At 46.3% G+C, this 27,456-nt stretch overlaps 1 protein-coding gene across 23 annotated transcripts in view; it reads left to right on the forward strand.

Moving 5' to 3' along the window:
• The window catches only part of LOC147684447 (uncharacterized), a 1,151,265-nt gene that overhangs the window by 895,853 nt on the left and 227,956 nt on the right, over positions 1–27,456 (forward strand). For 11 of the 23 annotated variants that reach the window (XM_086940390.1, XM_086940393.1, XM_086940391.1 and 8 more), the window contains one exon: positions 20,725–27,262. The exons of the other annotated variants lie outside the window; for them this stretch is intronic. In XM_086940390.1, the coding sequence (XP_086796516.1) occupies positions 20,725–21,171 (447 nt within the window). In that variant the 3' untranslated portion in view covers positions 21,172–27,262. Of the gene's footprint in view, positions 1–20,724; positions 27,263–27,456 lie in introns of those variants that run through there. 23 annotated transcript variants of the gene reach the window in all.

The following is a 27,456-nucleotide window of genomic DNA, read 5'->3' on the forward strand; positions in this document are numbered from 1 at the left end:
TCGGTCTTCAGCCAGACTTCCTTTCATCTCTCCTGTCATCTATTCCCGCATCCTCCCTCTATCTAGGTCTCTCCTCATTTTGAGACTGAACTATTTTGTCTGATGGCCGATGGAGCTACCTGGTTTAGCTATAGGGGAGATGGGCTATGGACTCCCTCCTTGGTCGTCACCTACCCAGTCGGCCTTTAGACTGACTTCTTTTCGTCTCTCCATGTTGTATATCCCCTTTCCTCCCTTTTCTCACCCTCCCCTATACGCTCCATTATTTTGTCCTCCATGCTAGTTTTATGTTTCCCTTGAGACCTAGCTATTTGGCCAAAGCCCAGTGGAGCTACCTGATAGCTATAAAGGAGATGGGTTTTGGGACTCCCCCTCGACCTTCACCTACCCAGCTGGACTTTGGGCAGACCTTCCTCCGTCTTTCTGTTGTATCTCCCCTTTACCCCCTTCCCCTCTGTACTCCACTTACCTCGTTCTCTATGCTCTTGTAATTGTTTTTCTAGCAACTGTTGTATATTGAAACTGATGTAATCTTGAAATTTTGTTGAACCTCATGTAAAGCGCTCTGACACCTCCGGGTCTAGCCAGCGCTATATAAAACTCTTTAAATAAAAAATAAAATAAATAAAAACACACTGATCAAATGAAATCCACCTGGAATATTGGTACCAAAAGTAAGTAACTTGCAACCTTGCTTCTTTAGCCTGTTGTTACAGAGTATAGTCAATCAAGAGTTGTCTGTAAGCTTTTATCTTGGTGTGCCAAAATCAAATGAAAAGAGGTGGTTATACTTCTGTTTGCTAATGAGGCAGTTTTGTTTTCATTTGTTTAATTTGCAATGCATCAGTTGTTAAAAGATCTTTAGCATTATTCTTCGCAAAAGCATCTTATTATATAGAAGAATTTTATGATACTTGGATTCAGCACACCACACCTCAACAAAGTACATTTACTGTCTTGAATAATTCCATGGAAGAAGTTTCCCATTGTTATCATCTTGGAATGTTTTGATGAAAAACTAGCATGCATTCTGAAACAAACTGACAGGACATATGTAAGAACACCTAAAGGTCCATCTGGCAGGTTTTGGACTTTAAATGAAAGTGATGACTGTGCCTACATGTGGGGTTGAAATGAGGGATCACTTAAATGGATTAATTGTATAGTCAAGTGAACATATCTTCCCGTGGTCATTGCTGCATCCGAGTCCTGGCCCCCTTTAATAGTTGTATGAAACCATCCCATTAAACACTGTCCAGTGCACCTTCAGTTTTGAGTGTGTACACTACCAGTATATGCTTTTTCGTCTACATGGAATGATCCATTTAATGTTAATGTGGGTGGTAGAGAGACACCGATGCACCTGATGATTTTTTTTTTGCACTAAGTTTCTTGCGACTCAAAAAATATGACTCTTTCTAGTTTGTAAACCTTTATTGTCATGGGTCTAGGACTGTTTTAAAACAATATCTCGACTGATTAAATGCCACGTTCCAGGATATATATGGACAGGATATTTGAAATGAAAAAGCATTTGTAGAGTGCGTGGTTATCCGTGGGCATCCCAGTGCTACCTGTGGTGCCCCATAAGCTTTAAGCAGATGAAGGGAAAAGAAAAGTTTTAAGTTGTTTTCTAAAGTTCAGATAATTAGGTTCAAGCCGTATAAGGTCCGGCAGGTGGTTCCAAAGCTTAGCCGTGTTATATGAAAACAGACGGCCTCCAGTTCGTGATCTCCTGATCTTCGGGACTACGATTAGGCCTTTTTTGTCAGATCTCAGTGCCCTACTTGGTCGGTAGGGCTGAATCATAGAATGGATCATTGGCGAGCCCTTCCCAGTGAGTGCTTTATGTGCAATGCACAACGCCTTAAATTGAATTCTTTCTTGGATTGGTAGCCAGTGTAGAGTGGCAAGATCAGGTTTAGCTGAGAGGCATCTAGTGATTTTCAATAGAAGGCAGGCTTCACAGTTCTGTACGGTTTGCAGTCTTTTATTTGAGACCTGAGGGGCTCTTAAATAGAGGGCAGTAGCATAGTTGAGCCGGGATAGGATTAAAGCTTGAACTAGTAGCCTTCTAGCAGCAAAAGGAAGCAGGGGAAGGATCCCGCTAATCATTCTCAGGAGGCCATAGCAGCTAGCTGCGACTTTTCGAGCTTGTTCCTTAAAATTGAGATTACAGTCGAGCTAGACACCCAGGCTCTTGATCTGTTTTTTCAGAGCAGGAGGTACGCCCAGACAGCTGAACCACAGGGTTCTAAATTTGATGGGACCGAGTGACCCAGGAGCATAAGCTCAGGCTTTGCTCCATTACGTTTTTAGAATGAGTTATCCATTCATCTGGATACCTTCTCGAGACATGTGGCCAGGCCAGGACCAGAATTGTCCTGCTGATCAAGGGAGACAACAAGCTGGGTGTCGTCGGCATACGTGACCATCTGTACCCCAGCTGAATATACAATTCCTGCCAGGGAGCTCATATAGATATTGAACATAGTTGGAGTAAGGGGAGATGCTTGGGGGACTCCACATGTCAGGGGCATTTGCTTCGAGGTGAATTCCTCTTCAAAGACTGTGAAAACTCAAATTTTCATGAAGGACTGTACCCATTTCAATGCCTTTCCAGTTACTCCTACCTCCCTAAGTTTTTGGATCATCAATTGGTGATTCACCGTATCAAAGGCTGCGCTGAGGTCTAATAAAATCAGGGCAGCGCAGCCTTCGTCATCAAGAATTTTCCTTGCTTCTTCTACCGCGGCTAGGAGAGCGGTCTCTGTGCCCTGTTGGGATCTAAATCCTGTCGGCGCAGGATAAAGGCAATTATCTTCTTCCAGGAATGCTAATTTACTGATTCCAAGTAGCAGAGTGATGGGTCGATAATTTGTCCACTCATCGGGGTCCAGGTTCGTTTTTTTCAGGAGGGAGTGCTTTAACCCTGGCTTGTTTCCATAAGGGGGCGGGGGGGCACATTCCCGTACGGAGTGAGGTGTTTATCACATCAAGTATGATTGGTGTTAGGATCTCAGTAATTTGATTTAAAATGATGGGGGGAGCAGGGTCAGTAGGGGAACCCGATTTTAGCTGTCTCAGATAACCTTGAGAGGAAATTAGTTCTAAAGAGGGAAATTCTTCCAGCAAGGCTTGTTCTTTTGGAATCGTAATGTCTTTTAGGACGGTTTGTAGGTCTGTGGTCTGAGGAAACGATTTACAGACATTTAAAATATTGGTAGAAAATAATTCTGCTATCTCATCGCACCGTTGTTGAGGGTTGTCAGAGGTAGTGGGAGGGCTGGGGGGTGTGAGAAGAGATTTGGCAATTTTAAAAGTTTCGCTGGGGAGTTTGCCGCTGATGTGATTTTTTTCTTGATAATAAAAGTCTTGCGCAGATTTTATTTCAGCTTTGTAAAGTTTTAACGCCTCTATATGGAAAAGTGACCCAAAAAGCAAGGTAAAATGATAACTTTGGGCTTTTTATGTGGTCTGAAGCTGTGAAAATAAATCAACAAACTTTATTACGATCACACAGATCCTAAAAAGTATACAGTACAGATTGTTTGTCCTTTAATATCATCTACTAACTTTAGCATGCGTGGCTGTAGATCCACATGCACTGCATACTTGTGTCATCGATTGTTAGGCTCAGATATTAAGGCATGTTTTCTTCAAAGAAACTTCAAGTCACAGGATATGCTGTGACTCCTCCCGACGTCCACCTTACGCATGCCAATGGACTTCCCCTTAGATTGTTGGTTTTTTTTCTGGAATCAGGCTCAAACTTGATCAGCGATGGCTCTCAGATTGATGCGATTCTAGTAGCTTTTTTGGGCCAAACTTTTTCCTGATGGGACCACCGCTCTACTGTAACTGATCACTTTGCTTCAACTTTGTTAGTCATCTTCGATCTTTGTGGTGCTCCCCTCAGAGAATGCAGACAGGAAGGAGGTGATGGAACGCACGTCTTTCTAATTTTCCCCAAGGTGCAGTGCAGAACCCCTGAGTGGACCAGCATGGCATTTGCAATTTCTGCCTCTCCCCTAAATAAAAGAAGACATCATGTGAGTTGTTCCTCATTTTTTGGTGTAAGAGAACCTTGAGGTATTGAACAGGAAGACAGTGGGCGCAGTCAAAGTATAGCAGCAGTAATCTTCTGAGAAACCCAACGTTTTCAGTGAATAGAACTCACTTGGCATTGGGAAAGAAGAGGTGAGTCCCTCTGGGATCTCAGTGGTCCAGCTGATACAGCCCTGAAACATTGTCTTCGAGTGCCTTATAAGGAAACTGATCCAAATGGGGTGCTCCTGGTATCAACACCAACAATGCCCAGCACCAAACAAGTAAGAGAGAGGGGAGTTTCAGAGCACAGCTAGTGACGGAAACACCATTACCTTTGCACCCCCACACCAAAGCACAGCACTGCTTCCACTTTAGTTGGGAGTCGAACAGTGTGAAGTAAGAAAATCCCAGTGTCCGGACCACTGCCGCTCTTGGGCTCAGGTGGGCACATAGAATAGGCTTCGAAGTGTACATGCTTGCAGTGAAGGGTGTCAAGCCTCAACTTTCATCTCCTCGAAAAGGCACCAGTCAGTGCATTCATATTCTAACACAGGTAGCCTTTATGGGGAGGGAGGCCATTCCGAGCAGCTTGCTGGAAAAGGTGATGGGATTGATCCCCTCCCAGGACAACTGCAATGTCAACCCTGCGGACAATACAGATTTGAAACCACACTCGGCTAAGCCGTCACTGCTGGATGACCATCATTCAGAGAGCAGCCCGTAATCATATTGTCGACATTCATGTCTACAAGACTGGCACTACTTTTTGAAGGCGACTTTCTGCAAGACAGAACGTTCAGTCTTGTTCCTCCTCATGCTCAAGGACATGCTCAAGCCCACCCATAGCAACTTTAAATACACTGTTAGGGCAAAAGTAGACACACAGTGGTTAAGAAGAATTATGTCTTGTCTCACCAACCCACTAAACAACCGTTGCAAGGCCCTATTGGTACACATAGCAAGAAAATGGGTCTTGGCTCAAGTAAAGGGACGCCAGCCCAATAAATAACAGGAGTGTCTGCTTGATGCTGCAGGCAAGAGTGTGCCGATTGGTGCAAACACCAGGTCGCGTGTTGCCATTTCGATTAGCTTTCTATCGAGGTATGACGGATTTCAGTGAGATGAGATTAAGGTACTGGTGCATTATCTACCTGTGTCTTGCAGGCAGGGTAGGGTAAAGATAGCTGCTGAGGAAAAAGTTATTTCTCGCCCAAACATCTGCTGCGCTTTTGATGATGCGGATGCCGCCTTCAGCCGTGTAAATACTAGTATCCTTCTCTGCCACCACACAACTTCACGTCTTGAGGTTCAAACTGGAGGTTCAACAGCAACCTCTCAACATTTCATTCACCGGAAACATCTCTTTAGACCTTGAGTTGATGGAATATTGGAAAAGATAAGGGACACTGAGCTCAAAACGTCCATGGGCACCCTGGTGTCTGCCATTCTGAGGGGAGTCTACTCATTGTACTTCCTCATTTGAAAGAAGGATGGCTCTCTCTAGCCCATCTTAGATCCGTGGCCACTAAACCGATACATCCTGTGGGAGCACTGTCATGTTGCAAACTTGAAGGGCGTCAGTCCATTGCTCCACTAAGGGAGTTTTATGACTGTGTCAGACCTCAAGGACACCCTCTTCCACATCACCATTACTACTTATGCCTCCAGTCTGTGGTGAGTGGCAGAACTACTAAAGTACAATTCTATTTTGTGGTGTCACTGTCGCTCCAAGAAGATTTACCAAGTGGTTGAGAGTGGTGGTCGCTCATCTTCGCATGGTGCGCATTCACATCTTCCTGTATGTCAACAACTGGCATATCATGAGGAGCAGCAAGTAACTATATACAGCATACATTCTCGCAATTGTAACACGGCTCTAAAATTTAGGATTTACCCACCTCCACCCAGAGGCAGCTCTCACTCAGAGACGCATTTTGTCTCGAGTAGGACTGCTATACGCTTTACCACCGATGCCACTTCTGTCCAAAGTTCTCAAGAGGATCAAGAACAACCTAGTCCAAGTCATCTTAGAGGCTATGGATGGACACAGAGAGTTGTTGTGTCCCAAACTCCTGAGCTTGAACATCTGTCCTCTTGTCAGGCTACCCATTCAGGAAGATCTAATGTCATAGCACAGGGCAGGGAGGGTACTGCACCTGGACCGGTCACTCTCCACCTTCATACTTGGAAACTGAGGTCGACCTCCCTCCTGAAGTGTGATGTTTTTCAAGCAGCATTCTTCTTTCAAAACCATCTATGCCTACCAGTCGGATAACTTTGTGGCGTGGTGTTCATCTTAGTCAATTGATCCTCTGTCTTCTCCCTTGTCTGTGGTGCTCCTTTTTGTTTATCCCTGGCCAGTCTAGGCTTTCCTATGGGCACAATGAAAGGATATCTGTCTGCCATTTTCGCTTTTCTAAAGTTGCCGGATCAACCTTCCCGGTTTAATTCACCTGCTGTTACTCATTCTTTGAAGGTTTGCAGCATTTGTTTCCTCCGAAGCCTTTCATTATGCTCCAAATGGAAATTGAATGTAGTTCTTACTGTCCTCATGTGCCCCCCCCCCCCCCCCCCAACCCCCTTTCCCGGGGCCCATGCATAGTTGCTCTCTATGGCTCTTATCTTTCAAAACTGTCTTTCTTGAGGCGATAACTACACTTTGCAATTCATTTTTTCCTAGACAAACTGGTTCTAAAAACTTTGCCATCCTTTCTACCTTTTCATGTCCACAAAACATCACCCTGCCCTTCTTTTTTTCCCCCTCTCCTCAGCCTTCAAAAGAGGAGGAGAGTGTTCACAACCTGGATCAAAAAAGAGCGTTTTATACCAAAGTACCAAAGATTTCTGGGTGGACGATCAACTATTAGATTTTCAGGGGCAAAAATAAGGAGAGGGCATTCAAAAGGGAATGATCGTACCAAAGATTTCTGGGTGGACAATTAACTCTTTGTTGGATTTTCAGGGGCAAAGAAAGGAAAGGACATTCAAAAGAGAATCATCTCTTGATGGATCATCCTCTGTATGAAGATCTACTATGCAGTGGCCAAGAAACACCCCCTGAGGGCTTAAGAGTTCACTCCACCAGATCTACAACTGCATCCACTGCACTAGGTAGAGGAGTCCCAGCCTTAGGCATCTGTCAAGCAGCTACGTTGGCATCGCTGCACACATCTGCTAAACACTACTGCCTTAACAGTCAGGTCCAGCAAGATGGGCATTTACCCTCCAGGACTTCTTAGCCTGAAACAATCCACAGGCCCTCCTCTAGGGAGAGAGATGTTACCTTGGGAACTATTCTAAGGTAAGGAATCTGTGGCTAAAAGTCTGGTAGAGACTTGATGAAGAGACTCTATCTTGCCATAAATTCCTTCCCTATCTACCCTGCTCTGGAGACTTGTATTCACAAGTTCAGAGATCGTTTTGGACCTCACTTTTGGCACACCGGTCATTCTTCCTCAGTTTTGCTCTGTGCTTCTTGTGCAGAGAACTAGTCAAGAACTGAGGTCAGCACACTGGAGAGGTTCCTTTATAGGTACAGCTTTTCATTTTCGGCATGGATGATGCCATCAATGCCACATGGAGCTGAACGACACCACCTGCTGGTAAGGTGTATTGCTCAAACAAATTTCTGGATCCAGTTTGATGCCTGGGAATATTCTAAGGTAAGGAATCTGCATCTAGATAGTCTCTACCAGGTAAAGCGTTTCCAAAGGTTAGTGAGTGCACACACTTTAACACTGGTTAGCACTGGTAAAGTGCACGGTCCTAAAGCCAAAAAAACTAGTTTGGCAAAAATGAATCAGTGAGGCAAAAAGTTTTGGGGAAGACCGCCCTAGGGCTGACCGGTGTAACAGTGGTGTATAGGGTTCAGCGATGGACAGTAAGAAGATTTTCTTGTTTCAAGGATGAGTAGTGTGTAGAGATTTTCTGATGAGGCCTTCTAACCGCAGATCCCTCAGCAATGAGTGTACCCCCAAGCATCAGTCTTGATCTGGAAAATCTTCACAGTACCCCTGTCTAGCTTAGTATATGGTGCACATTTATGTAAGTGTTTCCCTTTGTACTAATGCAGGCAACCCTTATGGTGAATTTAGTGGTCTTTAACCACAGAAAGTCTCAAAGTGGTAGCTGTGGAGAGCCGCCTTCAGGCTTATCTTGAAGGAGTGTTAAGAAGCTTATTTGACCAGTTTGATCTATCTGAAAGAGTCAGTTAGTTATAGATTCCTTGCCTTAGAATTACCCCCAGGCGTCAGACTGGATCCGTAGAACTTGTTCTTAGCAGTACCCCTGTGCATCGGTTGGTGGCATCGGTCGACTCCGTGTCTGTCATCGTGGTCGCCGGGGCGATGTTGCGGTGCCTACTTAGACGCGCCCCAGCCCACTGACGTCAGTTCTTTCTTTTTCTGCGCCGGCCTAGCGCAGATTTGGAGAGAGCTACCCCTCAGTCACTTTTTGACTCAGTTTTTTCGACGTTTTGTCGACTTCTTTTTCGAGTGTTACGACTCCCTGGTGTGCAAGGGTTGTCCCAACGGCAGACCGGGTTCAAGCCTTGCGACGCTGGTCAAGCTGATGTCTGTGACTGACCCCCACCTTGTGTGCCTTTGGTGTGTGAAGCACGACCACGACCCGAAAGTTGTGGTCCGAATGCTGGGCCATGAATCCAGGAGCAGTCCTGAAAGCTCTTGGAGGGTTGGCTCTGCGTCACTCCTGGTCTCGTTTGAGAGGAAGGTCTCAAGTCCACTCACCTAGCCCCCTCACCTCGTCTCACTAAAAGTCTTCGGGTCAAAGCACAAGAAGTTGACAAAAAAGCACCGTCACACTTTGCCTTCCGCCCGTCGGTCGGCTGATGCGACGCAGGATCTGGAGTGTCGTCGTGGTTCAGGCTCCGTCCACCGACCCCGCCCCCCCTGCAGCAGCCTCCAAGCTTTCCTAGTCTGACCTTTCAGGGCCATAAATGTCCAGTGGGCAGCAGGATTCACCATCACCTCCCCCACTGGCAATCCATCACGTCAGACAATGGGTTTTGCAAATAGTCCAAAGGAGCTACTCCCTCCCCTGCAAGACTACCCCTCCCTCCATGCCACCTTCTTTCGATCGCATGTCGGAGGATCATTTGGAACTTCTCCGCCAGGAAGTTTCAGCTCTCTTGGCAAAGGGAGATATCGAGAGGGTCCCTGCGCCAGAAGTAGGTTGTGGTTACTATTCCTGCTACTTCCTGGTACCCAAGAAGGACAAAGGCCTGCGTCCTATCCTAGACCTCAGGGCCCTCAACCACTTCCTCTGCAAGGAAAAGTTCAAAATGCTCACGTTGGCTGAAGTACTGTCTGCCCTCAACCCTGGAGATTGGATGGTGGTGCTGGACTTGCAAGACTCCTATTTCCACATCCCCGTCCTGCCAGCCCGCATATGCCACCTACGGTACACGGTAGACCACAAGCATTTTCAGTTCACTGTGCTCCCCATTGACCTTACCAGTGCCTCTCAGGTGTTCATGGTGGTTGCAGCTCATATGCGAAGTCTTCCCCTATCTCAATGACTGGCTATCGAAGGCGGGCTTGCCCCAGGCTGTCGTCTCCCACCTCCTGACTACGGCATACCTCCTGCATTCGCTGGGGTTCACTATCAACGTGCCGAAGTCACACCTGACTCCCTCTCAGGTGCTCCCTTTCATTGGAGCTGTTCTGGATGCAGTGCAGTTTTGGGCATATCCTCCCGAGCAGCAAGTCCAGTATATTTCGGCCATGATACCAATGGTTCAGCCTCTATCCCGTATTTCGGTGAGAATTGCCCTGAAGCTGCTAGGCCTCATGGCCTCCTGCATCCTGCTGGTGGATCATGCCAGATGGCATATGCGGGCACTGCAGTGGGACCTGAAGTTCCAATGGGCGCAGCATCAGGGAAATCTTTCCAACTACATGCAGATCTCAGAGGGAGCTGCACACCAAATGCAGTGGTGGTTAACAAACTAAGCTTTGGTCAGAGGTAGATCCCTCTCTCTTCTCCAACCTGACTTCACAGTAGTGAAAGATGCTTCGCTACTGGGATGGGAAGGCCATATGGGGGAGGCAGAGATAAGAAGTCTGGTCACCGGCGGAGTCCGAGCTCCATATCAACCTGTTGGAGCTCAGAGTGATCCTCCTGGGACTGAAAGCATTGCTTGTCTCTCTCCAAGTGAATGTGGTGCTGGTGTTCAAAGGCAAAACCACCGCCATGTGGTACTGCAACAAACAGGGCGGGGTGGGGTCCTGGACCTTATGTCAAGAAGCTCTTCACCTCTGGAAATGGCTGGAACATCAGGGCATGTCCCTGGTGGTTTAACACCTGGCAGATTCTCTGAAGACTGGGGGCGACAAACTCAGCCGTCGGTGCCTGGTAGATCACGAATGACGTCTTCACTCTGAGATAGTGCAAGGTCACTTTCAGCTGTGGGGAGAGCGTTGGTTAGATCTATTCACCACTAAAGAGAATGCGCAATGTCAGCACTTCTGCACATTAGAGTTTCCAAGGTGGCTCTCGCTTGGCAACACCTTTCATCACAACTTGTGTTGCAGCCTCCTCTATGCCTTTCCGTATGTACCTCTTCTGCTCCGAGTGCTGAAGATAAAGCGTGACAGGGCCCAAGTTATTCTTGTGGCTCCGGACTAGTTACGAAGAGTCTGGTACCCTGAGCTCTTGAGCATGGCCATCGGCCCTCTGATCAGACTGCCCCTTTGGGAGGATCTTCTATCGCAGCAGCAGGGGACGGTTCTTCACTAGAACCTGTCCTGCCTCCACCTCCTTTTATAGAGATTGATTAGCGACAGTTGACCGCTTTTAACCTTCCACCAGAAGTCTTTAATTCATCTTGTCAGCCAGGCGTCCCTCCACTAAAACGGTATAAGCCTGTAGATGGAACAAGTTTGTGGCATTGTGCGCAGCAAAACCTGTGGATCCCCTTTCTGCCCCTCTTTCAGAGTCCTTCTTTATATACGTTCTTCAGCCCAGCAGGGCTCTGCTCTACCTTGCAGCTATTTCTGCTTTCATTCGGCTACCAGATCAGCCTTCTTTATACACGTCCCCTATTGTAAGTACATTTTTTAATGGCATTGCTAATCTCTTTCCTCCATCTTCTTTCATAATGCCCCAGTAGGACTTGAATCTTGTTTTAACTTCTCTTATGTGTTCTCCCTTCAAGCCCCTTCACAACTATCCTCTCAGGTTCCTCACTCTTTGTTGCCATTACCTCTTCTTGCAGAGTGAGAGGGCTTCAAGCTGTCTTCTAAGCCCACTTTCTTCTCTGTGCATCCAAACAAAGTGGTGGTTAGGATGAGGCCCTCATTCCTTCCTAAAGTGGTTACACAATTTCACATAGGACAAACAATCACTTTGCCCATCTTTTTCCTACCTCTGCACCCTTCCAAGGAGGAGGAGATCCTCTATTGTATGGACCCTAAACGTGCGTTATCTTTCTAACTTGACCGCACAAAAGCTTTTCAGGTGGATGATCAACTCTTCGTTGGCTATGTAGGTGCCAAGAAAGGTCAGGCTGTTCGAAAACTTACCATCTCACGATGGGTTGTCATTTGTATTAAAATCTGTTATGCTTTAGCGAAAAAGAAGCTTCCAGTGGGGCTGCAGGCTCACCCCACTAGGGCTACAGCAGCAACCACTGCATTGGCACGTGGAGTCCCACTTCTTGACATCTGTCAGGTAGCTACCTGGGCATCCTTGCACACGTTCACCAGACATTACTGCCTGGACATCCATGTCTTGAGGGATGGTGATTTTGCCTATTCGATCCTCCAGGTCTTTTGGTGTGAACTTATTTCGCAGACCCTCCTCCGGGGTTGGTATTACTGGTGTATCTATTCTAAGGTAAGGAATCATAACTAACTGTCTCTTTCAGATGAACAAGTTACATACCTTTGGTAACAATGTATCTGTAAGCGACATATGGTAGTATCTGAAAGAAACAGGTTAGTTTTAGATTCCTTACCTTAGAATATCCCCAGGCGTCGGACTGGATCCGGAAATTTTTGCGTAGCAGTACCCTTGCGCGTCGGTAGGCGTCGTGGGCGCCGTGATGACGTCGTCGGAGTACTTAGACGCCGCCTCCGCGCGCTGATGTCAGTTCTTTTTTCTGCGCCAGCAGCGCAGATCCGGAAAAAGTGGTACCTTAGTCGATTTTTGACTAGCTTTTTACGATCCCTTTTGATCATTTTCGAAGTCTTCGACTCCGAACGGTGCCGGTAGGGATGCCTGGACTTAAACCCTGTGACTACTGCGACCGACTGATGTCGGTTAGCGACCCTCACCGCTGGTGCCTTCACTGTTTCGGCGTCGACCATGACAAGGCCTGCCCCGACTGCCGAGCCCTGACGTCGAAAGCTAGGCTGGAGCATTCCCGCAAACGGCTCGAGCTCCGGCGGTCGGCCCCGTGCCGCGAGAGGTCCCGGTCCGGACCGAGGTCGAGGGACCGGTTGCGGGGTCTGAGCCATCATAGCTCCGGGAGTCACCATCGGTCTTCAGGCTCGAAGTCGTCAGGTAAGCACAAGAAGTCGAAGACGTCATCACTCTTCCGACTCCCCCAGACGCTCGTGCGACGCAGCCGGGGGTTTGGGTGACACCGCCAACGCGCATCCGTCGGAGTCGCAGGCGTCGCGGCCTGCCTCATACCCTCCGGTCCCTGGGCAGCAAGCTACGTCGGAGGAGATCGAGCGCTTCCTCGGGCCCAGCGGACCCGTCTGGGGGCCCTAGCGGTTCGGGTGCTTCGGCCCCGACGCCGGCGGGTGCTTCGGCCCGACGCTGCCGACGCCTTCGGGCCTGGCGCCGCAGGGCCCCGCTGGATCCGCTTCCGGGTCATCGCCGGTTGATCGGACGACCTCACCGGCGCCGGTCCCTAGGGTGTCACCTCCGGCGACGCCTTCGGGCGATGCCGTCCCCGATGCCTCCTTCGATCCGGTTCCGGCGTCGGAACGGCGCCACTGGGCGCCACTCTCGACGCCGCATGGAGAGTTCTACTTCAACGAACCGGCCCCATCCTCTGACAACCCTGATTTTCAGGATATGGGTGATGAGGCGTTGTCGACCCTCTGACACGTGATTGTCCGTCCCAGCAGGACTGGACAGGTGAACTTGGGGATGCCATTGGTCTGGACATTTCGCCAGACACTGGTTTTGTCTCACCCCCTACCGTGGCTACGGAGGAGGGGGCAACCTACAGTGTGGTGTTGACGCGGGCGGCCAGGGATTTGGGCCTTTAGCTCACCGTCGCGGCCGTGAGGACTAACCTTCTCACTGAGGTCCTTAAACCGCAGTCAAGCTCGGCTGAGCCTCTGCTGCCGTTTAATGAGGCCTTGCTTGACGTTCTTTTGGGCACTTGGTCCAGGCCCGCTGCAGGTCCGCCTGTAGATAGGAACGTTGCCAGACGCCACCGCCCAGCCCCGGGCGACCCTTGTTTCCTGTCCACCCATCCCACCCAGAGAGCCTGGTCATCCAGGCCTCCAACTCCCAGACCGCATTCCCGACGGCTCCGCCCGATCGGGAATCCAAGAGGTACGAGCAATATGGCAAAAAGGTATTCTCCTCCCTGAGTTTGGGACTGTGGTCTTCCAACACCGCATGGGCTGCTACACCCACTCTCTGTGGGACGCTGTCGCGAACGTGCTGCCAGAATGCCCGGCGGAGGTCAAGGCTAAACTCGCCCAAACCCTTGCGGAGGGTCGATATGCGGCACGTTATTCCATCCGGTGTGAGCTGGATACAACCGACTCACTGGGCAGGGCGATGGCAACGACAGTGGCGATTCGTCACCAGGCCTGGTTGAGGTCCGCCAACTTTTCGGCCGATGTCCAGAATACACTCATGGACATGCCGTTTGATGGCAGTCGCCTTTTTGGCGACAAGGCAGATCAAGCGCTTGAGCGCTTTAAGGACTCCAGGGCGACGGCCAAGTCCTTGGGCCTCTCGGCCCTGCACCAGCAAACGGGTGCCTTTCGCTCCTTTCGTGGCCAAGGAAGAGGCGCCCCCACACTGGCTGCCAGCCACACACCACAGACTAATTTCCAATGCGGTGGCGGCCGTGGAAACCGCTGTGGCGGTGGTCGGGGACAACGGCGAGGTCTGTCCACACCTACCCCTGCAGCATCCGCCTGAAAACCCTCCTAGTCCGTGCTTTCAGGCCCATGTGACGCCAGTGGGGGGCAGGGTTCGCCATCACCTCCTCCACTGGCGTCTGCCTCTTCAGGAGGACCTTCTGTCTCAGCAGCAGGGGACGGTCCTCCACCTGAACCTGTCCTCCACCTGAACCTGTCCTCCACCTGAACCTGTCCTCCACCTGAACCTGTCCAGCCTCCCGAACCTGTCCAGCCTCCACCTACATGCGTGGAGATTGAGCGGTGACAGTTGAGGCCATTTGACCTGCCTCCTGAAGTCTGTGATGTTATTCTGGCAGCCAGGCGTCCCTCCACAAAATCAGTATACGCCTGCAGGTGGAACAGATTTGTGGCATGGTGCACAGCAAAGGCTGTGGATCCTCTCGCTGCCCCTCTTTCTGAGGTTCTTCTCTTCCTTCTTTCTCTTGCCCAGCAGGGCTCTGCTCTGGGCACTATCAAGGGCTACCTTTCTGCCCTTTGGGACTTTCTAAGACTTCCTGATCAATCTTCTTTGTTCAAGTCCCCTATTGTAACTCGTTTTCTGAAAGGCATCAAGCACATGTTTCCCCCTGTTCCGTTTGTGATGCCTCAGTGGGACTTGAACCTTGTTCTTACCTATCTGATGTGCGCTCCCTTTGAGCCACTTCACAACTGTCCTCTCCACCTTCTTACTCTGAAGACTGCTTTCCTGGTTGCCATCACCTCTGCCAGGAGAGTGAGTGAGCATCAGACTCTTTCATCCAAACCTCCTTTCCTTTCTGTCCATCCGGACAAGGTTGTGTTGCGGACTAGACCCTATTTCCTGCCCAAGGTTGTCACGGCCTTCCACATCGGGCAGTCTATCACCTTACCCACCTTCTTTCCGCCACCGGACCCCTCAAAAGAGGAAGAGCGGCTCCACCGTCTGGACCCAAAACGTGTGCTTTCGTTCTATCTAGATCGTTCGCGCCAGTTCCGGGTGGATGATCAACTCTTTGTTGGTTACGTGGGCGCTAAGAAGGGGCGGGCGGTGCACAAGCGGACCATCTCTCGCTGGGTTATCTTGTGTATTACTCCTTGGTGAAGAAGGAGCCTCCTGTTGGGCTGAGGGCCCATTCCACTCTGGCCACGGCGGCTACCACTGCCCTGGGCCGGGGAGTCCCCTTGCAGGACATCTTTCAGGCAACTACGTGGGCATCGCTGCACACTTTTGCAAGACACTACTGCCTGGACAGCCAAGTCCGGAGGGATGGCTTCTTTGGCCGTTCCGTCCTCCAGGACTCTCTGGTGTGATTATTGGTTCGAAGACCCACCACCGGGGTTGGTATTGCTGGGGTATCTTATCTAAGGTAAGGAATCTAATACTAACCTATTTCTTTCAGATGAACAAGTTACTTACCTTCGGTAACGATATATCTGTAAGAAGCAGTAGTTAGTATTAGATTCCTATCCTCCCCGTTCTGCGAACCGATATCTAGGGTTAAGATCATCCCCTTTGAGGGCCCTAGTTTCAATGGCACCAGTGTTGGGTTTTAACATGGCTCTGCGTTTCTGGCGCCGAAAAGCTGTGTCTAAGAACTGACGTCAGCACGCGGAGGCGGCGTCTAAGTATTCCGACAACGTCATCACGTCGCCGACGACGGACGCGGAGCCGCGGACGACGCCTACCGACACGCAAGGGTACTGATACGCAAAAATTTCCGGATCCAGTCTGACGCCTGGGGATATTCTAAGGTAAGGAATCTAATACTAACTACTGTTTCTTACAGATATATCGTTACCAAAGGTAAGTAACTTGTTCTTTAGATTCCTTACCGCCCCACCCATCCTCCCCGATCTGCGAACTGACTTCTAGTGATTGGGACCCCCTTACAGGGCCCTATTTGTAGCGCCCAGTGGTCAGTGTCTTTCATGGCTCGGCACTTCTGGAGTAGAAAGTCGTGTCCGAACTGACATCAGCGTGCAGGAGCTGCGTCTAAGTAGGCACGGCAACGTCATCCAGGCAATCACAACCCTTGACGACGGACGCGGAGTCGACCGATACCACCCACTGACGCGCAGGGGTACTGCTAAGATAAAATTCTCCAGATCTAGTCTGAGTCCATACATTATTATCGAAGGTAAGTAACTTGTTCTTATTGTAGATTAGATGAAAAGAAACCACACCGTGTTTATGTAAAAATAAGTCTATTTATTCATAACACAATCACTATCACATTGGTATATCTCCTATCCGCAGATATCAACACAACATACAGAAATACTTCAAAAGTAATCAGGTAAGTAATTAAAAATACATTTGTCTCCACAGGGAGACCAAACCATATATTAAGATAGTGTAATGCCAACTGCAAAGGAGGATGGGACTTGGACCAGAAGACTCAGAGGAGCTAGGGACACAAGGAACCACCCAAGGCAAGTACCCAGGAACCTCACTGGGGCTGTGTGCAGAGTGGAAACACAGCCACAAGTCCAAAATACGTTCCAGTTTTGCAGAAGGACCCTTCCCAGCCGACCCCAAAGAAACCCTTTGGAATACAGAAGGTGGGAGAGCCACCCCACCTCTAGATGCACCAGGAACAAATTTACCTACACCAGGGAAACAAGTTTCAAAGGGGTGAAGTGACGTTGGAAACCGCCGTAGATAACAATGGAGGACTTTGAAGAAGTTGCCGCTGGAGAAGGCTGTGCAGAAGTCCGGTGAAATCCAAGAGTGGATTCTAGAAGGGAAGAACCTGTAAGCAGAGGGGTCAGTCTATGCCGCTCGGAGATGACCAGGAGGCACAAAGAGACAATGCTCACCGATGTTGGGAGGCTTTGAAGAGTCGACTGTGATCTTGTCGCAACAGCTGTGAGAACCAGGCGACGTTGAAGACCAGGAGCCGTGCACGAGCTGTCCCACGTCAGATGTCTGTGACTAGGTGGTTGGTATCCGGCAGGAGCACCAACACGCCTGGGTAGCTGCAACGGGCATAGAAGACGAAAAAGGAGCAATGTTGAGACCAGCAAGGTTCAAGGGGCTCACCAACAGCTGGAGAGTCAGAAGAGGCCTAGAGCAAGCAGGGGAGACCACTGAAGCAAGAAAAGACCCTCAAGATGACCCACAGGCTGAAGGCACAGGAGTTGCAAGAGAACCTCGAGCAGCTCACCAAGAGAGAAGGCCCACAGTTCCGAGGTTGAAATGTGGACACTATACTTGGAGGGAAGAGGTGCTGGAGCCTGGAGCTTTTTGTAGCCTGAAGATCTCTGAAGTGCAGAGCCAACCTGGCTTGGCAACCGCAAATCAACACGGTGCGCATGAGTTTTGTCCCAGTGGTTCTGACGAGGGATACTGGCCTCAAAGTTGCTGAGACGACAGGTCAAACCTCGTGGCAGTTGCAGAACCGCCACATGTGTTGCTGGGCCTCAGGAATTCCGTAGGACAACAGAAGCATCAGACTGGTCAGCTTTGTTGTGGTGCCTGCATAGATTTCTTCAGGTGTCATGGATGCTCACCGGTCTGTTGAGGAACCTGGCAGAAACGCAGATGACGAAGAAAACTTGAATAGCTAGACCGGCAGCAGCATGAGTCTTCCTTTTCCAGTTGAAGTCCAAATGTCCGGGCGATTTAAGAGTGACGTAGTTTCAAGGTTGAGTCTTGTTCCACTGCGAATCTGAGGACCCACCTGCAGATATGTCCTTAAATAGAGGAGACGGTCGGAAATGACTCAGGGGTCCCTCCAGAGGAGGTGCTTGACAGAGGGGAGGATACTTCCATGTCCTTCATCCAGTTTCGCTGCAGAGCAGGTTCCAAGGGCTCCCTGAATTATTTCAAACTGGAGTATGCATTGAGAGCACAAAATGTGCAATTCAAAGCAGTCTGGTGGCGCTGGCAAGTGCCCCCTCCCCAGCTCAATGCACTAAGATCTGCCTTGGAGGTGGTCACACCGCCTTGTGACAGGAAACCTACTTTTCTACTTCCCTCTGTTGGAACTCCGCTCAGCAGCAGGAGGACATAATCATAACTGTGGTTGGCTCAGCACTAGCTTGCTGACAGACCCTGGAAGTGTCTTACCTGGAGTACTGGGGGCTCCGCTAAGGACCCCCCTCAGTGCATGGAATCATACCTCCAACACCGTAATCGATGTTGGGGTATAAGGTTAACATGTTTGATACCAAACATGACCAAGTTCGGCACAGCCATTATATAGCTAGATATCTTGCAATGACTGATGTCCACTATGTCTTTAAATCGCTGACTGCACTTATAAAGCCTCGGGAATCGACTCTGGGGTTAGTGGGGGTGTCCTGCTCAGGCAGGGGCACCCTCACACTTATAACCAAGCACCCTGCCTTCAGGACTTAAAGGCCTGCCATTGGGGTGAATTATACGTATTGCGTATAGTGACCTCAGATATAAGAAAATGGATATCTGTCGTGTTGTGAGAGATGCAAGCCCCAACTCACACAGGCTGCAATGGGAGGCCTGTACTCACAGTTAAAGTGGGCTCCCTGGGGTGGTACAGTACATGCCGAGGCCATGGGAGAATGCTCGTGTACCATATACTAGGGATTTACAGGTACCAAAGTGCTTATGTTAATTTATTCTGGTTTACGGATGAATACTTTACAACGAGTTCTTGGTTTTCAATGTAATCCCTAGTATGGAGACCTGCTGGATCCTGTCTTATTGCTGGATGAACCATCAAAATCTCTATCACCATAGATGACTAATAGGTAAGGCTAAGAAGCATTTACCCTGGGCTTGAAAGAAGACCTGGATAATAAATGTATGCTCAAGGTGTTCTGTCATGGTTAGGATTAGCTTTGCGTAACACCAAAATGAGCGTTAACGTAGGTCTGAAAGAAAAGTTTGTCCTCATTATAAAACTAATATCTCCACTTGCTCATTAGGACCATTGCACCCAAAATTGAGCACTGCATCTTTTAATTTGAGTAGTGAGCTTTATTATTAAAATACTCTGATATTGAGCATACACATCGTACTGCATAAAATAAGATCTCCGGCAAAGACCCCCTAGCGGTTGTACTTATGGCATTGCAGCGCCACCCCGACGAGGAGTTTGCCCAAATGATGCATACCACCACTCAGGGTGTGTGAGGGCACTTGCTCCTATTGGATCCCACTCCTTTCATCTGACACACAATAATTTTCCACTTTTTTCCTAGAGGAACTGCACACCCCTGTCTATTATTGTTACAAGGAGTAAGTGTGCTGGACCTTTTCAAGCTCTTGGTTCCTCTTTTTAAGCATCTTTCTCCCGTCCTCTCGAAGAAAAAGTGAGTGAGATTTTTATGAGCTGCAACTGTTCTATGATGTATTAAGTGAAGGTGTTAATCGCATTGACATTACTTAGTAAGTAGTATAAAAGGCATTTTAATCTTAAAAACTGTTACTGGAGCCTGCCAGTATGCGGCAGAAGATTAAAGTATGACGTTATTAAATATATTCACTCTAGAGGGCCATGGTTATAGTTAAGAAACTTAGTTAAGTGGCTAACTGATATGTTCTTTTTCCTTTATAGGTTTCTAAAAGATCATGCAGGTCACTTTTTTCACAATTAGCTTTTCTGAGTTCCAGTGGCTAATTTCTTTAATGTAAAAATAAATGGCAACTGAATTACTTTACTCCTAAATAGAATTTTTTTCAACAAAAACTATATTCACGCAAACCACAAATATATATTTTTAAAATCAATCTGGGATCCCACAGATGGGTGTTACTTTTCAATGCTTATGACTCTTCAGTGCCTATGACTTCAGTGAAGATTCTTGCAAAGGAGAACTACAATTACAAGTAAGTAATGTTTGTGATACATGGTTAAATGCCCTACATTCCACGTCCACAACCCTTTTGATATTTGAAAGGCTGCAACTAAAATTGAATTACAGTGGTGTCCAGCAAGCACGTTCATTCATAGAGTCTTCCTACATACCACAGCAGTTAAGTGCTGAACACAACCCTGGATTGTTTCCGGAAAATGTATGTTGTCACAATCTACTTGTGATGGACCAGTGAGTGAGAGAGATCAGTTGATTCTTGAAACAGGGAATCATCTAAAAGTAGTGATGGCAATAGTAGTCTCCTAAAGATGTTCAACAAGCATAAACCTGCATTCCATTGAGCTAGTCACATTGAAACATACATGACTAGACCTCTACTTCGATGCAGAGGAGCAAGTTCGTTTTGTACTCCGAAATAATGTGCTAACTATTCTTCCCATTGCTACAAAACTATTTTTATGGGTAGCTAGCTTCTCTACCTGCACTTTAGAATCTAAAGTGTAGATATCGAGGGGATGCCTCTTGTTTGAGCATGTGTTGTTGTGCTGTGCTAATTGTGCTGCTTCATGCCGGCAAGTAGCAGTAATACTAGAGTACTGATCTTGACCGTGACCAGTATATGGTATGTTTAGACAAATGTATATTTTGTTTGTTGGATAATTGTATTTTTTTTAAACAGATGCCCTGTACAGAGACTATCTCTCTCTGTAATGGGGTTGTGTAGTGGTGGCTACTATAGGCCCTTAACTATGTCTCTATTTTCACTTGCTCTTCTCAGATTATGGAGATTTTCAGCTTGGGTTCCTACCAGGCCTTTTCACGTCTGGATGTTGTTCTGCGGGAATTCCTGAAGGAACTGAATGAGATACCTCTGCCACCTCAATGGGAGGTCCTGCCACTGGACAGCCCAAACCTGCAACTGGTCCAGCGCTCCAAGCACTCCACGATGGCTGACACAGTTATCCATATCCAACCAGGCCTCTACTTCCAAATAACTGTGCATGACCTATTCCTCCCGTCATCCCACGAAGTGTATTCCAACCATCCCTGTCGACTAGCCGCTGTAGACAATGTAGTGGAACTAATCTGTAACCTAGAGTCATATCAGCTTTGCACTGGCCTTCTTAAAAGTACTCAACGCTCACCTGACTGCCAGATTTTGGTGTATGGCAATAGATGCCCACAGTGTAGCTTTAGCCCCTGGCCCACGGAGAATGACCTGTGACATCCTGTCTGAGGAGGGCACATAATTAAAGCATTTAGCAAAGGAGTGAATCTTTTACATTGACTGGATAAGACGAGAACAAAAACATGAGGGATTAGGTTGAGATTGGGAGATAATGGTCATAGCGTTGGTGTAAAGTGAGATGCCATTGCAGACTAAGCATTAGTGTGGCTGCCAGAGGATAAGAGAGCAGCTTGCTCAGAAGCTGCCCAACTCTTTAACGGAGTGAGGAAAATAAGAGTATTCAAAACAGAAATGTTTACTTTCTCTACACTGGAATATCCAAGGTTTCAAAATCTAAGGAAATGGGAAACCTTAAAAAAATTCACAATGTCAAATAGATGAATTTGGTTCCGATCTGTTCTGTTTACTGCTCCAAACACACCCTCTCATTTACGTTATTCACTTGCCTTTAAAGGATGTGTTAAAATATATATATTTTTTCATTTTTGCTTCATTTGGCCAGCAAACGTAAGAAAGTTTAGTTATATAAGATTTCTTTATTATTTTATTTTTTGGGAGGGATGATGGGATCTCAAGTTTTAACACTCTTGCAAAACTGTTCTGGTTGTTTGTATAGAGGAGAAGCTGCAAGTGATTGTTTTTAACAGAAAAAATAAATAAAATATCCCTGTTCCCCCTTCTTAGTTATGTGACCTGTGGCATAGCAGTTAACTTGATGCCGTTAAAAACATCTGGTAACTTAACATATTGCCCTACTCATGGTCCAGGTCATATGGAGACTCATCCTGACACTAAAGTCTGGATAGTCACCTGTCCATGTTCTCCCCTGCTGCTCATTATTTCTGCAGCAGGTATTGAACTATCGGTAAGTGTTTAACTTACTGACGGTTCTGTGGCTGTAGCACGACGCTTAATATATATTAGATCTGTCAGATAAATTCAAATAAATGGTCATGGTTGGGGTTTACATATTGCTTTGTTGCGATAAGATTTAGTATCAGACGTTTAGTATTCAGCATTCTTTAACATGGTTTTAGAATAGCTCCTGCGTACTTATCAGAATGAAAGCCAAAAACTTGACAAATCCCACAATTGTCTGCTATTGAAGAAGTGTTAACAGTGCTCCCTGGTGTTTTTATGAAATGTATTTGTCCTACCTTCAACACCCTGTCAAGCATTTCTGACCCAAGTCAGAAGCTCGGGAGCAATGGGTGTAGTCATCCGTTGTCAAAATTGGAGCACACTTCTCTGCTTAGATTAGAAATGGGGGTTGGTGGTTGGCAGCACCTTAGAAAATGCCTGATTGTGTAGTCATGGTCCAGTAAGGATAGAGGCATTTGCAATTTTGCTCCTTGAAGGCCTAGTTGTACACCAAATGAAAAAGCAACTTGGCCGTCGTAGCCACTATTTGTGAATGATGGACTAACTCAGGATAAAGTCTTGTGGCTGTGGGCCACAAGGTTGTCTGGCAAGTTTTTCTATCATTCACAGAGTCCTATGGCCCCTTTTCTTACGATAATATAATGGGTGCTGAAATAGCATAGTAGTCTTCTCTCTGGCATTGGATTTTTCAAAGATTTACATTACTGACCATTCCTCTTTGCCAGGCTGGGAATCCTCACTAGTCAAAGATAACATGGCAGTATGCTATACTCCTTGAAAACAGCCATAGATAACTAAACGTATGTTCACCTCATTATGTTACCTAAACACTAGTCCGTGATCTTAAAGGACTAAGAGTTTCACCTCACAACAGTGGCCCGCAAAGCCACTCAGATATTCTACTGCAGTCAAGCTGGCAGCATTGGAATCCTCACAGCTTGGCTTTTCTCTTCATACCTTTAGTTTTTCTACATTGTGATATTTAATTGTTCTTGGCCCTTTCTTTCACTCATACAGGAGGTAAGCAATTGATATGCCCCTTTTCTATTTGACTGACTGAGCCTTGGAACTTTGCCCGAATGGCTGAAGGACGATCTACCGCAATGGTCCCCAAAAAGAATGCCTACTCAGCCCTTCACTAATCTGGCCATGAGGCAATCAGGTTCGAAATGTGCCAAACCTTGAGTCACAAGACTGTGTATGACAGAGTGGCAATGACTTTACATGTCCTGGCTCAGCTGTTACCTGGTATGGATTCACCAAAAGTATACTTTCTGCAAAATGTCCAAGTTGGACCTGGTCAGATCCTTGCCTTCAGAGGCTCTCTTGAACCCTGCACCAATACTCTGAGCCAGTCTTTAGGACGCAGACTTCATTGGTCGGTGTTAAAATTAAACATATTATCAGGCATCAAACATGACTCCTCAGTCAATGATACTCAGAGAAACACTCCAAGACCGCTGATGATTCGTCAGTGACTACACCCCCTGCTGCTGCATACAAGTGAGCCCATTCAGTGACGGAAATACCCCCACCGTCAAAGTTTCAAACCTCTTTAGCAGTCACACTTAGGATGACAGGCCTCTACAAATCGACTGTAGCTATATTTAGGGCCTACTCGCCCCTTCTGGCGAGCTGACAACCAACAGGTGTTATGTTCACTCACAAAGTGAAGGAACATTAAAGATGCCTTTAAATTCAGTTTTTATCTTGTCACATTGATTCTGTGAACTGAGATCAAAAGTCCGTTGACCTCTACAATTACTTTCTTTCTCTAACTGCAAGTTCGAGGATTTCTTAAAGTAGACTGGCAAAAGTGATATACAAAAAGTGTGAAATGAATGACTATAGGATGCCATGCTGTATTTTAACACACATTTACATAGCTAAAACGTGAACTGTACAAGCCCTTTCTGTGTAATGAAAAAAAAAGAACACCTTACTTGGTGATGTGCAAATGATGATTTTATGCTGAAACCCAATTTCCACAGATTGTTTATACACGATATATATTTATGAGTAAAACTGCATGTTAGTGGGAACGATTTTGACCATTTCATTGGAAGATGTGCTGTCCGTAAATGACAGTGCAGTACCACCTCCTGCTTTAGTAATATATTTATTAAAAGTGAGTTTTTAAACATGAATGAACTGTGAAACATTCCTGCCCCCGCCCTGATGGCAATGCTATTAAACTAAGAGGCAAGTCGGGGTCATGTGTACTCTATATATGGACTAGATTCTTATTATGCGTGGAGCAAACGTTTTGTCTACCAAATGAAACCAAGTAGGTTTTTTTGCTCAGCAGGAATGTTGAACTCATATTGGAAGGTGCTCTCATATGTGATAATGAAGAAAACACTGGCTCTGCGAAATAACATATTTGCCTAGGATGACATAATGAGACCAGTTTATGGGTCAAGTACCGTACATAACCGTTAGGTCGAGTTGACCTACAGATCTAGTAACATTTTCATAATTTTTCGGGGCCTGATGACCTCATCAGCGAGAACTACTGGTACAGAGATGTGTGGGGCCTGTCATTGGAAGTTCCGATTAAATTCAAAGTAAAACCCTTACCTGTTGGCCTAAATCACAGCCATTATGCCACCTGACAAGCTTTGCTGTTACAGTCTTAGAGTTTGGATCCCTCACCATACCACCTGACTGTTGAACCATTCTCACGGAAGCAAGCAGAAATTCGTCATCCAAGGCATATTCCTTACAAAAAAAATGTTTTGCCTTTGGGTAGCGGATGAAAATTACATTTTGTAGTCCAAATTACATTTTGACTTATCTACTGCATTTGACACGGTCTTAGTTGAAATATTCCTCCATCCTTGTTAACTTGGCCATAGTCTTGAGGGATGTCAGAACCTCAACACCATTCCTTTTCTCCACTGGAGTGTGGAACAAGTTTGAATGCCACCAATAACCCAACAATCATCTGCCTGTGAATTAAATACCTTTCTAGGGGCGCTCATGAAAAGTCACTTTGAGCCCATTCACAGATCCGCTCTGCAAATTCTGTGGAAAATTTCTACTTAATTAGGCAGGAATGATAGGGTGGATCCAATCAATACCTACTCAGCTTCCAAATCTCACATTTGACACATCAAATGTTACTCTTAACAACGAATGCCAGTTTAATGAGTGAAGTATTGTCATCTTTCCCTTTTTACCAGGAAAGGAATATTTTAACTTGATTCCCGCAGCCAGACACTCCTGCTGATTGAGCTCCGCACTTGTTGAATTTGAAACGCAGTTTAAAATTCTATATTGACAGCATAAACACTTTCAGAAAACCATATCGACTTTTTGTGTCATATAAAAATGCTAACAAACGTCCAGCCTTATCTAAGTCCGTTGGATTTTAGTATGCATGTCTTTCTGCCATATAACTTTAGGCAGAGGCCTACGAAGGAATGTACGAGTTTAATCCACTTGAGGCATGGCAGCCACGACTGGCTATTTGCTGGTGTGCCTTTATGAAGCATTACTGTGCAGCCATCCACAAGAAACAGAGATGGAAGTTGGTCAGGTGATACTGCCCAATGTGTTTAATTTAGGAAAGCTTCACTACTACTACTTCGTCATATGTTTTGTACAGTTACTGCTAGGGTAATTGTTATTCAGACCTGAACTACGAAAGATCCACTTTTGAAGAAAAAGGTACTCACCCATAACTACAGTTCTCCATTTTTATATATAATTTGTAGTTCACACCCACCACGTCTCCAGTAGTGAATCTTTCTACTATGCTTCTGTATGCTAATTTGCTGCAAACATCTGAGCAGCTCGCCTCTGGGGTGTTGGAGCTCTGAATCCTTCCACTTCGTTGGGCAAATTTCGAGGCACATAATGAGGTGAATGGGCTTTTTGTATTTTATGGCTTTTTTCAGTTTAATGCGAGTGCATGGGGCACTGCTGTGTTAACAATGATTGCTGAGAAGTACCAGCCTCATGATGTAAATATTCAAGCATGTGAATCTATGAAATTACCCAAGTTGGAGAGCTGTAGTTACAGGTAAGTATCTTTTTCTATAGGTGGCACTAATGAATTATGGTATGAGCTTCTACGAGTAAAACTAGTGTTCTCAAATTAAATCTTGCTTGGCCCAAAGTTTACTAAAAATGCACTTTTGAATGTAGTAGGAGATGAACATTTAACTAATCTCTGAAGAGAGCAAAGAAATTAACTTTTGTCTTTGCCTGTGTTGATATACGGAATCCAACTGAGCTGTATACATCCTACAGATTTTTATTGCCTTCATGTCCACATCTTATTTCATTTCTCTATGCAGTACTCTCCTTATACTCTTTTCCGTTAACAAAATACATTTTGGCTCTTAATTGATTGTATGCGGTGGGCTGTTGCAGGCAGCTACGAGTAGTTTTAGTCTGCACCTGATAAAAAACGGTGCTCATATAACGAAAAGACCTATAGAGAGGGATATGTTGGAACAGAATATGATGGGGAGTGAGACCAAATTAACTTTTGTTGTAATTAGGATTGTTGAAAGAGAGGATATTCATTTCTTCAGACGCTGAGCACTTTACACATTTCCCCATGAGCTGAAATAAAAGCAAACTTGTATTAAACACATACGGAAACAAAACCATAATGCTCAACACGTGTCTTTCCGTTTATACTTTTGCTGGTTGTAGGGTTTCAGACAGCTCCCATGTTAGACTATCTGGATTCAGAGAATTGATCATGTTCTTTGAACAACTGAAGTGTTCATTGGACAGAAGTGTTATTGTGATTCATAATGTGCTTTTTCTGCCGGTACCTATTTTGGAATACCATTAAATCCAAACTACACAAAGAAATTCTATGCACAGCTCTCTATTAATAATATATTGCTGCTGGTTGATCTAAACTTCATGGAGTCTGTTCTTGCCGAAATCGGTAGTCTGTAACAAATTGTGAATGACCCTTTGTGAGAGGAAAAACACGGTGAAGTTATTCTTCCATAAATGATTTTATGATGACTAATATGTTCTCTTCTTTTAGAATTTACTCATTACTATTAAGTCCTGTTTGTCTTCTTTCTAGTATGTACCCTAATGTAATGCCTCTCTGTAGAGGATTGTTTTCTCTCATGCGTCACTGTTGCTATTTTTACTGGGTGATAAAATGTGAGGACCTCACTCTCAGGAATCACGTTTTTGCTTCACTTTTTATATTACATCATTTGTTTGGGAAATAATATGGGCTTATTAAATCCCTTTGTGTACAATGCTTCTGGGCTGTTGATGACTAAATGCGAATTTGTGTTTTTTATTCAGACATGTGGCTAAGAGCATCCAAACTAACAAACAGTGAAATGCTGCTATATGTTCACCTGCACTAGCATTCCTTTCTTTACTGAAATGTTGTTAAAAAAAAAAATAGTGTGTCAAACCTGACAGTTTTTCATTTCAAATTCGTAGTTT

This window comes from Lissotriton vulgaris, chromosome 10, assembly GCF_964263255.1.
Source record: "Lissotriton vulgaris chromosome 10, aLisVul1.2, whole genome shotgun sequence".
Classification (NCBI taxonomy): Eukaryota; Metazoa; Chordata; class Amphibia; order Caudata; family Salamandridae; genus Lissotriton; species Lissotriton vulgaris.